Below are 23,858 nucleotides of genomic sequence, written 5' to 3'. Positions count from 1 at the left end.
TTTCATATGCAAAAAGAAAAAATGTGGCTTGAATTATTTCTAATTTTAAATTAGACTTCTCTAAGTTTTATTTCCAAATCAATTTCTAAAGTATTTTTTTTCAGTGCCCAATAGTCTTTGTGGATACAAATGATAAATATTTATAGTTTTAAGGCAAAGATTCTTAACCTTTTTTGCTCCTTAACACTCCTGTCAGGTAAGACACACTAGCGTTAGTTATAGTGGCCCACCGTGAAGCTAATTTTAGTCACATCTCTCCTTCAACCTGGGGGTGATAGATCAGAATTCCTTAGTGGGCAGTCCTGGACAGTCATTTTTGTCAGGCCTCTGGATCAGGGGTTGGCATTTCTTCTTCCTTTCTCCTTTCAACTGCTTCCCTTTAAAAAGTGGTTAATAATCAAGATAGACCCACACTAATACAATAATTTCTAAAGAATATTTGAATAGTTCTAAGACTATTCATAGAATTTTCATGCTGTATGTAATAGTTCTACTTTCTGAAGTCACTGGTCATTTTCTAACAAGAAACTATTGGAAAACTTTGATGTTTCTCTGGACCACATGTCCCTAGAAAATATCAGAGGGACACAAAGCCCACATTCATTTTCTTCTATTAAAAATAATTTAGCTATAGAAAACATACAGTTATCTGGTATATGTTAATTTTATAGGCTAATTTTATAGGCTTACGGTAAAATTGGTTATGCAATCATTTTTAATTTCTACTGTTAACTTTGTTAAAACAAGTGGTTATTTTACTTATTTAAAAGTTGACCTTTTTAATACACTATTTTATAAATTAGTGCACTATAATTAGATGAAAACAAAGCAAATGAGATTTAAAACTAAATAATAAAATTTATTGTGTTTGGGATGAACTTACTTTTATGCAGAGTTCCGCAGATAATCCCCCAAACTTCTTTTACCATTCTTCGCTGGATTTCCCTGTTACGAAACTAGAAAATGCAAGTTCCACACATTGGACAGCAGAGGGCGCTTTGACATTTATAAAGAGAGTAGAATGTCACTGTTCCCGGGTGGACGATTATAATTTAACAGGATGAGCGTGCCATGTGTGAATACACAGTGCGCATGACTGTGAGTGCATGTGTATATTTTGATTTATATATTCGTTCACGTGAAGATTTTAAAATTCCACCCCAGCTAATGAGCTTACCAACCTGCTTGTTTTCAGACTTTAATACCTTCTTTTTCATATTCCCCCATATGTTCCACTCCTTAGGTTTATCCGGTGACATTATGCTTTGGAATATATTGTGGATATATTTTGCATAGATCATGTTCTGTAGGAGGGGTTTAAAAATTGACCTTTATGAAACAGCCTCCTTCTTTCTGGCCCAATCTGTTAGAGCATTCTTTTTGTTGTTGTTTTGTTTTGCCTTTTTATAGACCAAAGTCCAATCTTAGACTTGGTCTATAGTAATCTCTGTAAAAATGCCACAAAATTTATCCTTGCACTTGTGGACCAGAATAATGTTCTTTAGCACTAACCTCTAGAAATTTAGAGATTTTTAGAATCTCTAGAAATACATAACCACATAGCACTTGAGAGCTTAGTGGGAAAGATAATTGATACAGCAGTCTTCAATAATACTGTGAGAGATCACCCATACTATTATGGAATTGCTCTGAATTTAGATAGCTCTCCTTTACATCTCTATCTTTTCTAAATTTAGTTATATTAATTATTGGGAACTAGAAATACTAGTACAGAAATACAAGAGGCAAATATTATTTCGACTTAAGAAAGAGAGAGAGTTTGTTACAACTGCTGTTTGTGTTTGTTAAAAGAAAATCTAGGATTGTATTTTGTTTGAAACCCACCGAGAGACATCTGGGTTAGTTATACGACCCCCAATCGCATAATAATTCGAGGAGGATTACTGTTCATATCTCAGGAGTGAGAATATAAGTATTTTGATGGAAAGAAACCTTTCTGCTATGCAGCTAATACGTGTTGGATTTATTTTCATGATTTTTATATGGCTACAAGCTTAAAGTTTTTTCGGCAGAGTTTCAACAAATGTGATGATTTTAATTTGATCATTAGATGTTGTCTTCTCCATTTGAATAGGGCTAGAGAAGGCAATGGCACTGTACTCCAGTACTCTTGCCTAGAAAATCCCATGGACGGAGGAGCCTGGTAGGCTGCAGTCCATGGGGTCGCTACGAGTCAGACATGACTGACCGACTTCACTTTCACTTTTCACTTTCACGCATTGGAGAAGGAAATGGCAACCCACTCCAGTGTTCTTGCCTGGAGAATCCAAGGGATGGGGGAGCCTGGTGGGCTGCTGTCTATGGGGTCGCACAGAGTCAGACACGACTGAAGCGACTTAGCAGCGGCAGCAGAAGCTGAAAATATGTTCTGACCAAGCACTGGAGTACTGTCCTCACCCTCAGAGAGTTTATAATCCAGTTCAAGAAAACTAGTTTCATGCCCCTAAACACAGACAGTAATCTGTCTCTAAGAAAAGAGAATATGTTAGAGGAGAAGCCTGGGAAAACTTACCACAGAGAAGGAATGGAAGGCAGTTCATCTGCGCTCTGAAGGTCCTGTGTTGGATTTGTAAACAGAAGTGGCAGCTGACACTTTCCATTGTGTGGATAGCATAAGCAAAAGTGCAGGTATAAAGAAAGTTCAAAATGTGCTTTAGGGGGTATTCATAATGGAGGAGGTTATACACAATCTCTTTACCTTCTACTCTACTTTTGCTACAAACCTAAAGCTGCTAAAAAATAAAGTTTATAAAAATTGATACAGGTATAATTAACACAAGGGCAGAGGAGTCCAGTATGTTATACAGTCCATGGGGTCTCAGAGAGTCGGCCACGACCGAGTGGCTGAGCATGCTCCCACACATTAAATACGTGAAAATCCAGTTGTATTAATAAAAAACATAGCAAAATTCTGTGAAAAATGTGGGTAGGGAAACAGTTGGATGCCAGAGGAGCATTTATGGAGGAGGGGGTTGGAGGTAAGATTTCTAGGATCAATGAAAGTTAGCAGGTTTCTTTTACTATGATTTTTACAAAGACTTGTCCTGGAGGGGGGAATCTCTTAAATGTTTATCATTCGGACAATTATGGAATATTAGCCCAAAGCATGTGGGATGATTTCAGATGGTGTTTGTAAGAGAGTGTTTCATTACGGAGATTTATCCATCAGGGTGCTGGAACGGGTTCCTTCTGGCTTGCAGGAGCCCAGTGTGTACATCTCTTCCCAGCTCCACTGGGTGACATCATGCTGGTAGCTTGAAATCAGCCATGGTGGGGAATATGAACACCATCAATGTTGGCAAGCACTTTTATTTTATTTTTGAACTAGATCTTTGTCTTATTAGATCAAATAGAACTTACAAACCAAGTCATCAAATCAATGTAGCAAGCACTTTTAAAGTGTCACTATTTTTCCCCTCCGCAAAAGTTACCACTGAATATTTACCAGGATTTACCTTTATTTATTGTTTTAAAGAATTTTTTTTTGATGTGGACCATCTTTAAAGTCTTTCTTGAGTTTGTTACAGTATTGCTTATGTTTTTATGGTTTTGGTTTTTTTGGCCAGGAGGCAGGTGGAATCTTAGCTCCCCAACCAGGGATCAAACCCCCACCCTCTGCATTAGAAGGCAACATTTTAACCACTGGCCCACCAGGAAAGTCCCTACCAGGATACCTTTAAATGCACCTCTCTCCATACTTTCCTCAGATCCACATAACTTGAATAGCTTTTCCTGACAGGTACCTACCAACCAAAGAGGTTCCTAATTCCCATCTCTCTTGCATGCATTCCTACACTCTGCATTGCCAAGATTTACTTCCCATGTGGTCATCACGCTTATCACTCATAACAGACTCTGCTGTCAGACTTTTTACCTGTTACTGACAAGCAGTGAATGAATGGGTCACTCTAGTGGGTATGACTATCCCTACAACCCTGTGCTTGAATCACTATCTTTCTCTTTAAGACTCAAGTCCAAAGGCTAAAGGGCATAGATGACACAATTTAAGCCAACATCAATATACACAATTCTAATTTAATTCTGGCTGAAACATTTCAGCAGAGTGAATTCTATAAACAGGAGCAGAGGCACTCGGTGGTGGATAGCCATGTGGGCCTGTGGCTCTAGGAGATTTTTTCTTTTTTTCCTTTGGGGAACTCATTTCCTAGAAGCTTGGATCCAGGAGAGAATATGCAAGGTGGGTGGAGGTGGCTTCTCTCCATTCTGCGGGAACACATGTTCCCTGGCACAGAGAGCAGAATCTGACAGACCAAAATGTAAGCGTGTGTGTGTGTGCGCGCACACGCACGCACAAATCCATATACATAGAGCTGAAAATAAAAGTCATCTATCTCCTTTCAGAAACGATAGTTATTTCAAAAGAAAAGGAGATTGGTATTATTAGTAGTATGACAGTAAGCACACTTGTAACAAGCCTGAGTCCTGCGTGAGCGCACATACATACACTTGTGTTTAAAGCTTTGGGATGATCTTTGCTGTTCCAGACTTTGGGGATTATGCAACAACTAGAGGGAAGGAGGGGATAGTTGAAGAAGTGAAGCTAATGTGCATCGAGAGGTCAGAACTAGAATAGACATACCATTACCTGGCAAGTGAAATCAGACTATTTGCATACTTTATAAGCACTGCCTCTCAGAACGGTTGGTGCCCTTCTTTCTCAGTAGCTCTGAGGCTCTGGCCCCCTTCCTAATGTGATGCAGAAATCACTTCCCAGCAAAAAGAAGGAAAGGCTGAGGCAAGGGGTAAGAAAGGAGGAATCTTCTATGAAGTTATAGACGCATCTTAAGCTGAAATTAGGAGGAACACCACCTGGTAGGGATGGAAGGAAGCACCAAGTGGTGTTTTACCTAATGAAACTCAGTTCTTAGGTTGAATAAACAATATATTTATCACTCACTGTTAATATAGCATTTTTCCAGCAGAGGGCATACTTTACATTGAAATGGATCTAAAAAGGCCTTCAAGGAGGAGGCTTTTTTTCATTTGACATTAAAAAAAATTTTTTTTGGCTTCTAAATGGTTTAAAAATATTTTAAAGTATTTAAAGTTCCATAGGATATTAAATATATAATTTCTCAAATTCAGGTTAGTATTTCTGCCTTATTAGTAAACTATTCAAGATGTGATTGTAAAATGAGGCAGTACTTTTTTTTTCTCCCATGTTTTATAGACTGGTCTTAGACACTATTATTATTAAAAAAAGCTGTTCTTTATTGTGTTGTTTACAAAATTATTATCGAAAATCCTATCTTTTAACAGAATAAATATTATTTTTCTTCATTCCAGCAGTTTCATAGGAATAACTGCTTTTCTTTAAACAGAAATTACCAGCATATTCTAATCCATTTCATAGCTACCTTTGATATTTTTCCTAAAGGAAATGACACCTAGCTAAAAGTTAATTAAACTTGTAAAATAATCTAATATTCAAAGCTCATGTAAACAGCCACTTCATGAGAATTTAAGATTTCTTTCTCTTAAAGATTTATTTATTTGATCTAACAGAATCATTCTCACAATAAAGGAGAAAGTAGAAACTGCTATCTATATTTTAAAAAGGTAAAAAGGGTAAGTCACTTGTTAGCAGTGGCTGATCTCAGATCAGGAGACTAATTTGTTTGACTCCACAGCACATTTTCATGGGAACACCCAGTCTCCAACTGACTATTTATCTGACTATTTTAAAATCATAGACACGTGACTTTAGTCATTAGGACATAAATCCAGATTGATACTGTGAAAAGTACAAAGAATGACACATGATAATCCTATATAATCAACTGCAGGAGCTCTTGGTTTATATTTTTTGATCTGACTTTTTGGTGTGCTTGTGTGTGTGTGTTACATGATTTTTTTAGGTAAATGCATGAAGAAAATCTCTGGAGAAAGCATTCTCAATGTTATCAAGGAACAAAATATTTTCTTTAATTATGACGGTTATTTCCCTTAGTACTTTTGTTTCTATGTAAGAAAAAATATATCAAATGCATAAGAAATTGCTGCTGAGGAAACAAAAGTATTTCTGTGTTGAAAAACTGGAGATTTATATATCCTTAAAATGACAAAGATATAGACCTCTCTGTGTTTACTTTCATTTTAATAATGATGTCTAGCAGAATTACCACAATTAATTTTATCCAAGGATAGAAATGTTCCTCTTTTATTTGTGTGCAGAGAATATTTAGAATTTAGTGTAGATTTTTAATCAACTGTACTCCTATATAAAAATTTTTTTAAAAGACAGTGTGGATGTTTAAAAGTAAAGTAAATGAAAATTTGTGAATGAAATCAGAAATGTTAGTTAGCAAAATAAAATAATCTCTAACTTTATTCCCTGGCAAGATAAGCTACTTCAAGATTGTTAGAAAAATTGGCATTATAATGCAAATGTTTGTATGCTTAAAAAAAAATTGTTCCAATTAACTCTATGGATATAGTATTGTTCACTTGTTTACAAAGCTTATAACAGATCATTGGTATGCTTGGCATTGAGCAAAAAATGATGGAATATTAGACTTGGATTCAGAAAATGGGATCCCCAGCTCTCTTCCATTCTAGCTGTGTGATATGGGTAAATCATTTAACCTCTCTGAGACTTGGTTTCTCACCTATGAAACTGAGGTGATGATAGGTATCTACCACAGAGGATGCTGAGAGCTTAAAATATCATTTACATCTGTGTAAGCACTGAGCTCAGTGTCCTCTGACACACTGTGGATTTGTTTGCTAAACCAAAATAATCCAGATAATGAACTTAATTAATAATATCCTATTTTGGTAGTATTTTTCTTTAATAGTTTCATACATTATTCATGCACATTGCATTAAGCAGCTCTCTCAAACCTTGTATATGCTAGAAGAAAGCTTGGGGGAAATCCTGACTTTACATATACATTGAGTAAGTTTAAGATAATGGTTTAACTGCTAGTGATTAGAAAATGAAATGAAAATCAAGTATAATTTTCATCTGGATTATATTTAGTGAAAAACTTAAAGATACAGCGTTTCATTTTAGATAATATTTGTTAGTATTTTTCAGTGTTTTGGGCATTGTCTTCAGTTCTCTATACCACATTTAAAACAAGTAAAATGCTTGTCAAAATTCACTTTTTTGACTTAAAATTCTTGATTTATCTTTCTAGATCTAGAATTATCCTTACAATGACATTTTCCCCACCTCATTTTACACCTTGCCTTTTCCTTACAACTCATATTCTCTTTCATCAGTACATCTGCCCAAAACGCTCTTCTACTTGACAGTTCTATCCCACACTCGCCTCTGAGCTCCTAACAAGGCATACCTCTGGGAATTGCAAAGTGCCATATTTAAAATCTCTCAGTGAGATATACAGGTTTTCCCGTGTGATCATAAGGGATTCCTCAAATCTGAGTTTCAGAGCTAATCTGTGACAACTGATAAGCACAGTATTTTCACATGAGTATATTTGTGTTGTGCTAATATACTTAAACAGTATGCAAGTCCATTGAGAATTTTTTTTTTATAAATTTCTTATCTGCTTTCTTTTAACTTTTAAGAAAGCTAGCTCATATATTTAATTGATATTGGCTGTAATTCCATTACGTTTCCCAAGCTAACTAGGCTTATCCAAGTTGGAAGGGAGATGTCACAGCCACACTTCACAGATGCTCAATGGAATAGTGGTCGGCAATGAAAAGGAACAAATTACTGATATAAATAACAACGTGAATGTATCTTGAAGGTCTTATTCTAAGTTAATGAAGCCAAACATAAAGGCTACAGATTGCCTCAGTTCATTAATATGACATTCTGAAAAAGACAAAACTCTAGGGACAGCAACCAAATCAGTGATTGCTAGGGGACAGCAAGAGGGAAGTGACAATGAAGGGGTTTGAGGACAAATTTTGAGGTTAAACTCATCACACTTATCCACCTAAAAAGAGTGATTTTTACAGTATGGAAATTATGCTTAAAAAAGAAATAACCCATTAAAGAAAAAGAAGACACTGTAGTTCTGAGGAGTTATATATTGTCCATATTAAACATGTTTTATTGATAACATGCTGTGTCTCTTTATCACCTGTTTCTAATTCCAGTTTAAGTATGTGACATTCAGACTAGTTTTACTTAGCTTCATGGTGCGTTCATGCTCAGTTTTGTCTGACTCTTTGCGATGCTATGGACTGTAGCCCGCCAGGCTCCTCTGTCTATGGGATTCTCCGGGCAAGAATACTGGACTGGGTTGCCATGCCTTCTACCAGGGGGTCTTCCTGACCTGCATGAGGGGATCAAACCCCCATCTCTTGTGTCTCCTGCATTTGCAGGCAGGTTCTTTACCACAAGCACCACCTGGGAAGCCCTTAGCGTAATCTTACTTTAATATAATTTATTTAGTGCATGTGAGAGCTCTAGCATAAAATAATAATCTCACAAGTGTAAATATTATGAAATATTAATTTTAAAGATGGTTTATTGTTTATTTATTTACTCATTTTAGACCATACTGCCTAGCTTGATAGTTCCCTGACTAGCGATTGAATCCCAGTCCCTGGCAATGAAAGCGCTGAGTCCTACCCACTGGACCACCAAGGAATTCCCCAAATATTTCTAAATGACATTCTTGCCTTAGTAATCCACCAACTACTTGAATTTTATTTCATTCTTCAATCACCAACAAATATATGCAAAGAACTTGTTGTATCTAACATTACTACGTGGTTGTCAAATACTGTGAAGTAAATTGTGCTGGCTCCATGTACAATATTTGTTGATGTACAATATTTATATAGGTTACATGTGTGCTAAGTCGCTTTAGTCGTGTCCGACTCTTTGCAACCCTGTGGTCTGTAGCCCACCAGGCTCCTCTGCTTATGGGGATTCTCCAAGCAAGAAAACTGGAGTGGGTTGTCATGACCTCCTCCAGGGGCTCTTCCTGACCCAAGGATCGAACCCGCATCTCCTGCCTTGGTAGGCAGTTTCTTTACCACTATGGCCACCAACCTTATATAGGTTACAGGTGCACGCGATTTTTAAAGGTTATACTCCATTTATAGTTATTATAAAATATTGGCTATATTTCTTGTGTTCTACAATATATTCTTGTAGCTTATTTTATACATAATAGCTTGTACCTCTACTAGCCCAATTTTAAACAAGGGGAAGGAAGTTAGGCTTATAGCATTGCCAACAGCAAATTTCACAAGTCTTTTAATTCCAAAACCAACATCTGTAACCATCTTTCATTTATTTTTACCAGTTTAGCAATAGTTCTGATCCTTGCGGATTGGACTGCATAAATCCTTGGAAATGAACTGTAAGGAGGGAAGCCTTCCGTTGCGGGAAGGAAGGTTTTTCAAAAGGAATTGATGCTGAGTATTGAAAAGAAGAAAAAAAGATTAATAAGTGAAATGTGCCCTTGCCACTTGTACTAATTGTAATTCTTGACAGAAACTCAGTTTAATTATAAGAAAGAAAAAAATAATTTCCAGCCTCATGTAAGCATCTAATGCCACTTCAATGCCAGGCTTTCCTGATAGTCTGAATAAATTCTTTGTGAAATTTTAGTTATGTGTATCACTGAGTTGCTGTTTTCATAACTTATCAGTAGAACCATGTTCTTCATTAATTCATTAATTTTTCTGTAACATTAATTCTCTACCATTTTACATGCAGATGACTCAATGGTTTATGTTTAAGTGACAATATCAGGCTCAGATTTTTTGGACAAAATTTGCACAAAGGGGGACAACAAAAGTCGTAACTCCTTACAAATTTGCATGAGCCCTCATATTGGAGATATGGTACTTTAAGTAGGTAAATACATGTATTTGATTCAGTCCCCGACAGCTGCTCATTCATAGTGGAGTTTTTAAACATTGCTTGCCAGAAAATCTTACCTTTTATTCGTGATTGTCTGGATGTACCTTCTCCACTTGCATTGAACTGTATGTACTGTGTGCTGTAGAGGTGTGCAGTTAAAATACGTTTATTCTCAGAAATATTTTTAAAATATTTTAAAATGTTTTCCTTTGCAGAATCAGACACAAGTTTGGCAGAAGGAAGTGTCAGCTGCTTAGATGAAAGTCTTGGACATAACAGCAACATGGGCAGTGATTCAGGCACCATGGGAAGTGATTCAGGTACTGCCTAACTGTTGTGTAAACCTTAAAAAGTGTGAAATAAGACACCATATAGTGGAATGCATGGGGGCTGTTCATACCCTCCCTAATGTATTTATGCAATTAAAGCAATTCTTTTCTACAGTTGAAATAGTTTTGGAACTTTGCCATTCACTTTCTTGAAAAGTACATCTTACAAGTTTTAGACTCAAGGTCTCTCATTTTGATCCGGTACATAGCTTTTTGGTGTGGCATATGCCACATTCCATAGAACCATGTAATCTATTTTATTTATGTGATTTGTTTCAATTAATTTGACTGCTTTTAAATTATATACTCAATTTTATACATTTGTTTCCAACCCCTGCATTTTAAAAAATTAAAATACATTATAAATAAAAGTAATATAATGAGTCCGTCTTAAGCGCTATAATATACACATATATTTAAAAGAATTTCAATATTTATAAACATCCCATTAATTGAGTTTGCAAAATATTTTCATCACTAAATGATAAATTTACTAGATATTTACAAAATTGTTATTTGTATCAGTTTAATATCCCACCCACTTCCCAGGTAGTGCAATGGTTTTAAAGAGTCCGCCTGCCAAGCAAGAGATGTAGGTTCAATCCCTGGGTCAGGAATATCTCCTGGAGAAGGAAATGGCAACCTACTCCTGTATTCTTGCCTGGAAAATCCCATGGGCAGAGGAGCCTGGAAGGCTTATAGTCCATAGAATCACAAAAAGTCGGACACAATTTAGCAACTGAGCATACACACACACGGTAAATAGGAGGGCCTCTTCCCAATCTCCACACTTTAACAAGACTTCCTGTTATCAGACTCCCTAACTTTGGTCAGTCTGATCCGTTTCTTATCTCTTCTTTCTGTCCTCTGAATGTGCCTTTCCATTATTACTACTGAGGTGACATGTTAACATTAAGAATGGGTGATGGACCCTTGCATGTCTTTCTAATATTTGTTGTTTGAAATATTTTATAATTAAAATTAACAAATTGGTGAAACAAAAATCAGCGTTTCACAATATGGTCAGCAAAGAAGCAGCAGCAAAATGGCAAATTAAGAAACTGTTCTTCATTCATTCTGTGACTGAGTTATAGGAAACACTTAGAAAATATTGTGTACTTCAGATTACCCTGCACTTTCTGAAGGATTATAGAAATTTACATCTACAATAGGCCTAAAAGGGCAAAATAGTTTACATAAAGATGGCCATCTGCCCTAAAAGCTTTCCCAAAGGAAACGTACCACCTCTTTTATTTAAATGCTCTTGTCTCTTAATCACCCCCAAATAACTTAGAACAAGTTGATTTGAGGAAACTCAATTCACCAAATGTCAGTCATAACTTTAATGTTAATTAAAAAGGGTTAATTAATTTTCCGTTCAATTTACTCAGTGTTAATATTAAGTTCTTGGCATGTGCATATTTCTGTGGCTTTTATTTGTTTTTTCTGTGCTTGTTATACAACTGTTAAATTTAATAATTAACATTTTTATTAAATGCTATTGATACTAGAACTCAAAATACACTCTAGCTAATATTTAACATCTTTATGATTGCTTTACGCTTCTGGACCTTCTCCTAATTTTTGTTTGCCTGAGTAAGGGCTTTTCAACAATATTCATTCACTTAATAACTATCTAATAGATGTCCTCTGTGTGCAGGGCATTTTGTCTGTTTAGCACTGTTAGCAAATGCAACTGTTTACTGATTTTCAGTCTTCAATATGGCATGAAAGGCGTGATGAATCTGAATGCAACCTACTTTTAAAAAGCAAATACATTTCCAAAGGCAAATACATTTGAAGACAAACACATTTTTAAAGGGCAACTCATTGAAGTTCTGGATGGTTAGTGCTTACGAATGAAGACTAGTGGGTATAAAATTGAATAGTGGATAGCAGAATTCTGAAATCATAAAATAATGAAATTCCTTTCTTTCATGTGCATGCTATAAGTTGGCATACAAATCAGTTTAAGATAGGTTCATGTAAACTGCGAATTGTTAAAAACACATTGACTCATTGAAAGCATTGCAGTGTTTGGGATTATGTTTTAATTTCTGAAGTTAACATCAAAGGGACCCTATTCCACACGTCCTTTTTCCACATTTAGAGGTTGCATTATGAGGCATAAGAATCATGGATGTGACATTATATTCCTTCATAGTATTATTATGCCGTAGTAAAGCATGATTAGTGGTACTTTTGATATTTAAATATTTTAATTATACTGTGAGAGGCTTTTTTGTTATTCCTCATTCTCAGAGAGATATACTGCTTCTTGCAAAGTGTCAATGTTTTTGGCAATGCACGTTGGCCTGATATGTAGAAAGTGTTTCCTTACTATTTTGAGGTAATACCTATTAATATTTGTCCAGCTGGAATGGTATATTTTTCTGAGGTTACATACTATAGGTAAAGGAATACTTTGTCATTTTCAAACACATGCAGTGACAGACCTTTTCTCTCCAAGAATAACTCAGCTGTCAAAAATCAATGTGAGAATGAAATTTGCCACATGGTGTAGTTTCAATAGAATGTTATTATTTAAGCCTTATTTGATTTCATTTTTTGACCATTTGTATGGTATAGTATAATTTTAAGGTCTTTGATAAATACTTATTGTAGAGGATGGGCACAATATTATTCAAAGCCTGTGCATATTTTAAATACCATTTTCGTTATTGCATTTAATTAATTTTGCTTTTTCAAAGAGAGCCAAAAAGAAGAAAACAACAAACAAACAAAACCCAAACATTTTTTTTTTATAAAGGAAATTGGCTCCTGGCTCCCTGACACCAGCCCAATTCTCTCCTTCTGGTGACAGAGAAGAGAAAATTCTCTTTTCATTGCGTATGTGGATGTATTCTTTCATTCCTGTGTCAGAGGATGTGATAAGGCAAGAATCAGGCTGAATATTTAGCACTCACCCAGCTCTTTTTCTTTGGATGCTATCCTCACAATGAATCCAACTCTGATTTTTTTCCATATTCACTCTGTGCCTCTCTTTTAAACTTGAGGCTACCAATCAAGTTTCCTAGACTTGACTCAAAAAAATATGGATGATATTGAGCTATCTGGGCTTCCCAGGTGGCGCTAGTGGTAAAGAAACCCCTGCCAATGCAAAAGTCACAAGAGACATGGTTTAGATCCCTTGGTCAGGATGATCATCTGGAGTAGGTAGTGACAACCCACTCCAGTATTTTTGCCTGGAAAATTCCATGGACAGAGGAGCCTGGCGGTCTACAGTCCATGGGGTCGCAGAGTCAGACACGACTGAGCACAGCACAATGATATTCTTAAGTCAACTTGAATCTTATGTAAATATAATAGAGGATGGGTTATTGCAATTGCTATAGAGTTCAAAGACAAGCATGGAAAGAAAACTTGTCAATGTGTGTTTTTAAAAGCTGGTGATCTTGAATGAGTTCTTCCTGACAGTCCTAATAAATGAATCAGCAGATGAGCCAATGATAACGTAAATGTATTGCATATGTGTTTACTCATCCATACAGAAGGCAAATTTCCTGCTCCGTTAGTAGATGACTCTTACTAAGTGGTATTTGGTGTGAATTTTCCTACCTGTTCAGATAGTGCTATCACAGCAAGTTAAAACCCAGTTAAACAGAATCATCCAGTTGCTGAAATGGAACAATCAGCAACTTTTTTTGACGTTAATGGGATTCTGTTAGTTTAATTTTATTGCATTCATTGATAAGAGAGAGAATGCTTACTTCATGTGCAATGAAATACTGATAAGTGCTGTCATTTCTTTTTTTTTTTTCTTGTGATTACATAAAGCAAAAGATGGGCTTTTAAATTGATACAATATTTATTTTATGCATTCCACATGATAAGTTATACATTTTTAGATCTTTTCCCCTGACTAATATAAACTCGGTCACTTCTAAAAGATGTATATTTAAACCAAGATATATTATAATGATTTGATTCTAATGTTTATAAAATTAATGTATGTTAGTATGTATTTTTACTCTTGCCTGGGAAATCCCATGGATGGAGAAGCCTGGTGGGCTGCAGTCCACGGGGTCGCTAAGAGTCGGACACGACTGAGCGACTTCACTTTCCCTTTTCACTTTCATGCGTTGGGGAAGGAAATGGCAACCCACTCCTGTGTTCCTGCCTGGAGAATCCCAGGGACGGGGGAGTCTGGTGGGCTGCCGTCTATGGGGTCGCACAGAGTCAGGCACGACTGAAGTGACTTAGCAGCAGCAGCAGTATGTATTTAATCAGTATTTTAAATGTAGAGATCTACGCTAGCTGAAAATATTTTTAATGTATTGTGCTTTGAGTTTCAGGAAAACATGAATATGTGGAGACATACCTATAAGAAAGTGATGAAAATCACATTCAAAGCTAAATAGCAAAATTAGTCAAAATCCAGTTATGAACCAACAAAACTGTTTTTCATCTTTCACTGCACACTTACAGATTAAAGGCTAGCATGGAAAAGGCTAGCACCTTTTCCCTAAATACAACTTCTGTTTAATCTGGTTGCCTTAAATGGCAAAAATTGGATTGGGGGAATCATTTTTAGGTATTTGAGATAGATGATCTACAGATAGAAGATAGATAGATAGATATACTTTTTGGTATTTGGTTTGTCAGGTAAAGTTTTTCACATGGAGGAAAGTAGCATCAGCTTTAGATTTCTTCGCAATAAAAAGTGAGGGGGAGTATAGAACAAGGAGTACTAATTTCCCCATCCCTCTTGATTTGTTGGTGAAAGAGAATTGGGTGGGGCAGAATGGTTCCACAAAGAAATGGCAAGTCTGAGGCATTAAGAATCATCAACTGCCAAGCCTACACCACAGTCATTTCCATTTGGCTTTGCCCACTCCCTGAAAAGACTTCTCTGTGTTGCCCCATCCTAGTCCTCCATCCTGTTATTCCCTTCCCTCTCCACTCCCATGCCCTAGGCCACTTTCAGAGTGCCTGGGCTGTGTCCTGCAAACACAGAGAGCTGACACCCGTTTGGTACAGAAAACAGAAAATGGACTGGTTTGGACCCCATATGAAAGGAGACTTAAGCTGCAAGGGGCCCATGTTCCATTTCAGACTTTCTAGCCTTTGTTATTTTGTTGTCTGTTTCCTTAATTTTCTTCCTTGTAACCTCCTTCAGATGATGAGAATGTGGCTCAAAGAGCATCCCCCGAGCCAGAGCTGAATCTCAGACCTTACCAGCTGGAAGTGGCCCAGCCTGCCCTGGAGGGGAAGAACATCATTATATGCCTCCCTACAGGGAGTGGGAAAACCAGAGTGGCCGTTTACATTGCCAAGGATCACTTGGACAAGAAAAAAGCATCTGAACCTGGAAAAGTTATGGTTCTCGTCAATAAGGTATTCAGACAGCACATAAATAGAACATGCTTTATTTTCACATTATTTTTTCTGAAGCATTTGTATAGTGATATTTGTAACAATGGATCACATGGATTTAATCAGGAAAAATGTCAAAATGAGTAATTTATTTTAAATCTTTGTTTTTTCAGTTCTCTCTAATATCTAAATTATTAGTCATTAGATTTTTTTTCCTATTAAACCAGAACATTAAATCAAAGAGCTGTAACCAATGTATTGTTGTTCAGTTGCTCAGTCATGTCTGATTCTTTGCGACCCCATGGACTGCAGCACGCCAGGCTTCCCTGTTCATCACCAACTTCCGGAGCTGGCTCAAACTCATGTCTATTGAGTCGGTGATGACATCTCGTCCTCTGTCGTCCCCTCCTCCTCCTGTTTTATATCTTTCCCAGCATCAAGGTCTTTTCCAATGAGGCAGCTCTTTCTTTGCATCAGGTGGCCAAAGTATTGGAGCTTCAGCTTCTGCATCAGTCCTTCCAATGAATATTCAGAGTTGATTTCCTTTTGGATTGACTGGTTTGATCTCCATGCTGTCCAAGGGACTCTCAAGAGTCTTCTCTAACACCACATTTCAAAAATATCTGTTCTTTGGCATTCAGCCATTTTTATTGTCCAGCTCTCACATCTGTACATGACTACTGGAAAAACCATAGCTTTGACTATACAGACCTTTGTAGGCAGAGTAATGTCTCTATTTTTAATAATGTCTCTAATTTATACTGATGGATAAAGAAATAGATGGGGAAACAGTGGAAACAGTGTCAGACTTTATTTTGGGGGGCTTCAAAATCACTGCAGATGCTGATTGCAGCCAGGAAATTAAAAGACGCTTACTCCTTGGAAGGAAAGTTATGACCAACCTAGTAGCATATTAAAAAGCAGAGACATTACTTTGCCAACCAAGGTCCATCTAGTCAAGGCTATGGTTTTTCCCGTGGCATGTATGGATGTGAGAGTTGGCCTGTGAAGAAAGCTGATCGCCGAAGAATTGATGCTTTTGAACTGTGGTGCTGGAGAAGACTCTTGAGAGTCCCTTGGACTGCAAGGAGATCCAACCAGTCCATTCTAAAGGAGATCAATCCTGGGTGTTCTTTGGAAGGACTGATGCTAAAGCTGAAACTCCAATACTTTGGCCACCTCATGCGTCGAGTTGACTCACTGGAAAAGAGTCTGATGCTAGGAAGGATTGGGGGTGGGAGGAGATGGGGACAACAGAGAATGAGATGGCTGGATGGCATCACCGACTCGATGGACATGAGTTTGAGTGAACTCCGGGAGTTGGTGATGGACAGGGAGGCCTGGCGTGCTGTGGTTCATGGGGTCGCAAAGAGTCGGACACGACTGAGCGACTGAACTGAACTGAACTGAACTGATAAAGAAAGTATTTACTCAGATTTTCTTTATGGTGAACTCGTACTGACTTATCATTGCATATGGACTTGCTGCTGCTGCTAAGTCACTTCAGTCATGTCCGACTCTGTGTGACCCCATAGACAGCAGCCCACCAGGCTCCACCATCCCTGGGATTCTCCAGGCAAGAACACTGGAGTGGGTTGCCATTTTCCTTCTCCAGTGTGTGAAAGTGAAAAGTGAAAGTGAAGTCGCTCAGTCATGTCTGACTCGTAGCGACCCCATGGACTGCAGCCTACTAGGCTCCTCCATCCATGGGATTTTCTAGGCAAGAGTACTGGAGTGGCTTGCCATTGCCTTCTCCAACATATGGACATAAACGACCTCAAAATATCACTGGAATCTAGGCTTAAGCACTGTGTTCTAGAGTCTCTTTAGCCACCCGTGCATGAGTGTGTGCATGCTAACTCGCTTCAGTCATGTTGAACCTGTGTCTCTTGTGTCTTCTGCATTGGCAGGTGGGTTTTTACCACTAGCATCATCTGGGCTACCACCTGGGAAGTCCTTTTTAACCACTGACCCTCAATCAAGAGTGGCAAGTGCTCTTTATTCAGAATATATATAATTTGGTTTGAAAATGAAGAGAAAATTAAGTGAATATTTGACTGATTTATATCAAGTTTTTTTTATTCTAAAATTTTTATGTAATATATGGTACAAAGCACAATGCCAAAAACATTAACAGTTAAAATTTCACCAAAAGAAAAAGTACTATAGAATACACAGTTGTAAAAAGCTACATTAAGTTATTTTACAACTGACTCAGGCTGCAAAAAGAAAAAAAAACCCAATACCATACCTAAGTTATCCCTCTCTCAAAATAATGCCATTTATGTTATAAACCATGAGCACCCCATCAAAAGACGGGAACTGCTTTTGTTAATTCATATATATATATATATATATATATATATATATATATATATATATATGACTGTATCACTTTGCTATACACCTGAAACAAACACGACACTGTAAATGAAATATAGTACAATATAAAATAAAAATAAGTAACAGAGCTTTGGGGCTTTACACAGAGTTAGAGTTCCTATCAGAGGGACAACAGCACCACAGCCATACTGAATCCTCATGAAGGAGGCACACGAATGACTGGATTACAAGAGTTACAGGAATGAGAGCTGCTCACTTCCCAGAAACTACAGCTCACAGAAAACCAACAAAGACACGAGATACAGACCATTTACTTATGAATGTGTAAAACTCAAGAAAGTCCACATTATTCCTACAACATGTTGAAAGTGCTTCAGAATTCACACAATACTAATTTTCTTTTGGTTCTGGTTAAATTATATATACCAGTTTATAACAAATGGTAAAATCTGTAACTGTTCAAAGTTTTAAAAGATTACTTAAGAGTGGTTTCTTGTATTTCTATGCCACCTTTGTGTTCTGGTTTCTCATTTCTTAATTAGTAAATTCAGCTTGCAGATTCTATCCCAGGCTAATTTATACACTTCCGGAAGGAATGGCCTCTTGAATCCACAGAGTGTTGAGGTGGGGAGCCCCCAACCACGTCAGATTTGTTTCACATATGATAATATACATGTTTCAGTGCCATTCTCCCAAATCATCCCACCCTCGCCCTCTCCCACAGAGTTCAAAAGACTGTTCTATACATCTGTGTTTCTTTTGCTGTCTCGTATACAGGGTTATCATTATCCTCTTGTCATAATATATCAAGTTTAATAGAGAAATAATTTTCAAATAGTTTATATATATATATGTATACACATATATCATTCAATGAAACTGAGGTTTTTGCTTTAATATTTTTATCTTAGAAAATATTTTTAGTCTATCTTCATAAACAGGTATAAGTCTCCATTTTAAACAAAGTCTAGTTGAGCTTTATTCAGATATATCAGAGTTTATTAATTTATAAGTTTGTAACTTGGGGACATTAATTTTTACCATTTTATGGAGTAAAATTGAGTACAGTTTCCATGACCAAACACAATCTTTTTCCCATTACGAATGGTGACCAGATTCTCATTTGCTCCTTTACAGAAAATATAATTATAGACTATATGTCTAACTTTCCTCTATTTTTTGGATTTCTATCATGCTGAAAGTTTTAGTTGTAGTCTGCTTTTCAGTATTAGAGAAATGTACTCGGAATCCATGATGTTAATGATTTCCATCATGTAACTCCAAAAGCATTTCGTATATATACCCTAAGCCTAAATACTGTTCCTTCATACTTCCATGCCCACTGTTAGAGCAGTTTGTGTGTGTGTGTGTGCTGATAGTGATACATTAGAATTTTTTTCCCATGGCTTTTCATATATTTTCCTTATTAAGGACATTATCTTTTGGAATAAAACAAATCTAGGTGTGAATACTGTTTCTACCTACCAGTAATTTGATCTTGGGTAAATTATGAACTTCTCTCAGTTTAATTTCCTCATCTGTAAAGTGAGTAAAATAATACTACCCTATACAGGGTTGGAAGTTTAAATGAGATAATCTATTTAAAGTCTAAGAGTGACTCAGTGAATATTAGTTCCTTCTTCCCTTCCTTCCTCCTCACCTTAACAACTTCAGTTCAGTTCAGTTCAGTCGCTCAGTCATGTCCGACTCTCCGTAACCCCATGAATCACAGCATACCAGGCCTCCCTGTCTATCACCAACTCCCGGAGTTCACTCAAACTCATGTCCAGAGTCGGTGATGCCATCCAGCCATCTCATTCTCTGTCGTCCCCTTCTCCTCCCGCCACCAACCTTTCCCAGCATCAGAGTCTTTTCCAGTGAGTCAACTCGTCGCATGAGGTGGCCAAAGTATTGCAGTTTCAGCTTTAGCATCAGTCCTTCCAGTGAACACCCAGGATTGATCTCCTTTAGAATGGACTGGTTGGATCTCCTTGCAGTCCAAGGGATTCTCAAGAGTCTTCTCCAACACCACAGTTCAAAATTTTTGGGGCTCCAAAATCACTGCAGATGCTGATTGCAGCCATGAAATTAAAAGACGCTTACTCCTTGGAAGGAAAGTTATGACCAACCTTGATAGTATATTAAAAATCAGATACATTACTTTGCCAACAAAGGTCCGTCTAGTCAAGGCTTTTCCCGTGGTCATGTATGGATGTGAGAGTTGGACTGTGAAGAAAACTGATCGCCGAAGAATTGATGCTTTTGAACTGTGGTGTTGGAGAAGACCTTAACAACTAATAAATTGCAATTCCTTAACCAATGAATAAGGTCTTAAGTGCCAGGTCCAGAGAAAAGAACAAAATTAATTGGATTTGAAACGACTTGAGCTGATGCTCTTGATACCATCTGAACATTCTTCCGTTTCCTCAAACTCATTCCCTTCCTTTACTCTCCCAAAGATCTCTCCTTCCCTTGTCCGTCTCTCTGTTGGTTATATTACCTCCTCCAAAGCATGTAACCTCAAAACCTAGGAGTTACTGTTGATTCATCAGCTTGCTTTATCCAGCATCATAGACTACTAGAGTTGAAGGAAGCCTGTAAGATCCAATTTTCATTTATTGCCAAGTGGTTCTCTCACCTCTGCTGAGTAACTTCTAATATCAAGAAGGTCCTCCTAACAAGAGAGCTCAATCCATTCTTTGAACAACGGTCACTGTTAGAAAGACATACCTGTATTCATCAAAATCTGTTCCTCTCTCATCCACACTCATTGCTTAGCATTCTTTCCTCTGTAATATACAGAGTAAGCTAAATCTTAATTTTTCTGCCTTATGATAGCCCTTCACAAAGAAAAGACAGCAAGCATCATATGACTCCAGAGGGATTTTTCTTTTAGTTTCCTGTGATAAATACTTCCAATTCTCTTATATGTTCTTAATAAGACCCTGTTAAAACACAGTGTTTAGGGTTGGACAAAATACTATAGATACAGTCAGTACAGAGTACAGGAAAGATGAGATATGACGTGTGATCCATGACCAGGTTTGCCTTCTGTCACCAATGCTGGCACCCACAGACTCATCTGAAGTTTTCCATACCTAAGAAGTCTCAGCTTATTTTCACTTGAATATCTGTTAAACTGGACCTCTCTTAAGTTATTTTTGGAGGTTAATTTTGCACCTACATGAAAATACTTAGGTTTACACTTATGTTTTTCATATTATTAATCTTGATTGATCTTTTCGAGTCTCATATTTTTGTGTGTATCTTGTGCACCTTCCTTTTTGTACAACTCCTCATCCTCTCAATGCTATATTCTGGCTGTGAATCTTTCATCTCATTGGATCAAGGTGATACTTATGAATTCACATTTGCACCCATGTTTAAATGTGAAATTATCCTCATTAATTATTCATATCCATTGCATTGCTCTGTAGACATTTAAGGCCATGGGTCCAATTTCTGATCTGCTTCCCTCTTGTTTTTCCCTAGGAGTTACTGGAAATCTCCCTACTAGATCTTCCCTAATAATCGTTTATTATCCCATTGCTTTGAATTCTAAGCAATTGAATCAGATAATCTCTGATCCAGTAAGTCAACATAACCTGCTTTCTGTATTTAGCCAAATGGCAAGGCATTAATATTTTAACCCTTGATCTAGAAAGGAGAAATCCTGTTTCCTAATACCATGTACTTTTGTCTCCCTTTCTCTATCCTTTCCAAAGTTATCGCCTTCAGATGCAGGGAGAAATGAAAACACCACCTGTGTTCCCAGACTTTCTATTTCCTATCTAGGACTTCAACATCATGAGAGAGAAATCCCAGGTTCCTAGATGCTATAATACAGCCCCATATGATTCAGCAGAAGTGGGTAGCATTTGGGTTTGATTAGTCTTGGCAGGCACTCTGTCATATCTCAGGAAAAGGCTCCAAGAGGACCACACACCTCCCAATTAGCCATGTCAGGCTTGCATCTGGCTCTCTTTGTGTCCTTCAGGAGGAAGTCAATGCCAACCAAAGTGAGTCTCAGGATTTCCAACACCTGCCACCTCCTGTGACAATGTCTTTTTATGCTGTAGACCAAAATATGCTGCTGCTTTGGAATATCTCAGCCCATCCTTCATGGGCAGAACCTCAGGTTTCTATGCCACTCCAGACCATGGTGGTAGTGGTTTAGTCTCTAAGTCATGTCTGACTCTTGCAACCCCATGGACTGTAGCCTACCAGGCTCTCTGTCCATGGCATTTCCCAGGCAAGAATACTGGAGTGGCTTGTCATTTCCTTCTCTACTCCATCGTATAGAGATTCTTAAATGATTCAGCAGCGTGAGAGTATTTAAAGACAAATCAAATGCAGAGCCTGCCCTCAAGGAATCTATGGTCTAGGAAATGAGAGCGGTGTATTAATATAATAATGACTATTGTGTTGCACTTTTCATCCTCTCATTGAAATCACACAGCTCTTCTTTTTAGTAACCATAAATATCACCATTTTAGCAATCAGGAAACCGAGGCTTTGGGCTTTAATTGGCCTGTCAGGAGTCATCTGCAGCAGAGCTGAGACTTAAACCCTTTTCTTCTGAAGGAAAGTGCTCCTCCCTGCTACCATTCTCTACTCCTAGAATAAAAAGATGGTGAAATACCAGGGAAGTTTTCTGAGTACTGGCACTATGTCAGCCTCTATTTCATTTATTTTTCTTTTTTTTATTTATTTTTTATTAGTATTTTTTTTATTAGAGGCTAATTATTTTACAATATTATATTGGTTGGTTTTGCCATACATTGACATGAATCCTCCCCGGGTGTACATGAGTTTCCCTTCCTGAACCCCCCTCCCACCTCCCTCTTCTCCTTATCCTCCGTCACAGGTTGATATTTTCCTGACTGTTAATTGGAGATAGAGACGATTAAGTGACTTGTCCAAGGTCACACAATAAGCGAGTAGCTGGAGCAGTTTTTTTCAGAGCTCACTTTCTCTTCTCTGGAGCATGCAATCTCCACTACATTTAATCTTCCTTTACTTCCTCAGAATCTTTTTTTGCTGACTTCCTTCTTAGATTATTTCCTCTGTCTTGTATAAGTAGAATGAAAAGAATAGCCCTATAAAAGTGAATCAGAAATGACTTTGTGGAAGAAAAAGAAGAGCTGTGGTTCTCGTTTAAAATTTTTTTGAAAAAACTTAAATGTCATATTGGAAGCTTCATAAAGTGCAGGCTTCAAGATTCTGTCCTTAATATGGTCAGTCTCTAGATTCAGTAGTTCTTGAGTGGGGCTTGGGAGTCTGTGTTCTCCAAATCTCTCAATTGATTTTATGACAGACAGACAAGAGATCTCACTTTGGAGGGAGAAAAACAACTAAGTGAAATTTTCTCTTTCAGCCCTGTGTTATATTCTTTCACTTACCAAACTTTGTTATTTATTCGCTTTGTTTCCTTGAAATTCATGGGCTCCATTTAGCCCCCTTTCCCCTCCTAATTCACTCTTAGAAGCCCTCACCATTTCTACTAAATAATAAGACAAAGAAGTGTTCTTCCTTGGTTCTCTCCAGCTAAGAGAGAACCAGCCCTTATTTTTCACATAAACAGAGTTCATCTCAGATTTTAAAAAATGAATAGCACATACCTTACAGACCACTATAAGATATCTGATAACAATATCAGATAATTGCATGAGGAGAAATGTAATGTTCATTCTTTGATGTTTGCCCTTGAAATTCTTTCTGCCAACTTTATTTGCCACTCTGTACATTCCTGGGCTTCCACTGTACAGATTCTCCTAGGATATAAGCTTCACGATGGCCTAATTTGGGAAGATCTCTTGCAGAAGGAAGTGGCAGTCCACTCCAGTATTCTTGCCTGGGAAACCCCATGGACAGAGGGGCCTGGAGGGCCACAGTCCATGAGTTTGCTAAAAGATGGATACAACTTAGCAACTAAACAACAGGAGCCTGGTTATTCCTTTCCCTAGTAATCGAGCTACTCTAAATGAATGACTGGTGATGTGACAGCC

At 37.4% G+C, this 23,858-nt stretch overlaps 1 protein-coding gene across 1 annotated transcript in view; it reads left to right on the top strand.

Annotated features, from left to right (window-relative positions):
* IFIH1 (interferon induced with helicase C domain 1) overlaps positions 1-23,858 on the top strand; it is a 61,387-nt gene that overhangs the window by 18,050 nt on the left and 19,479 nt on the right. The window contains exons 4-5 of the mRNA XM_055397348.2: positions 10,057-10,161; positions 15,311-15,528. Coding sequence (XP_055253323.1) covers positions 10,057-10,161; positions 15,311-15,528 — 323 coding nt within the window. The remainder of the gene's footprint in view (positions 1-10,056; positions 10,162-15,310; positions 15,529-23,858) is intronic.

This window comes from Moschus berezovskii, chromosome 2 (assembly GCF_049115385.1).
Source record: "Moschus berezovskii isolate FMDL1 chromosome 2, NW_MosBer_1.0, whole genome shotgun sequence".
Taxonomy (NCBI): domain Eukaryota; kingdom Metazoa; phylum Chordata; class Mammalia; order Artiodactyla; family Moschidae; genus Moschus; species Moschus berezovskii.
The sequence above is the reverse complement of the archived record's forward strand: the minus strand, read 5'-3'. Positions and strand labels throughout refer to the sequence as shown.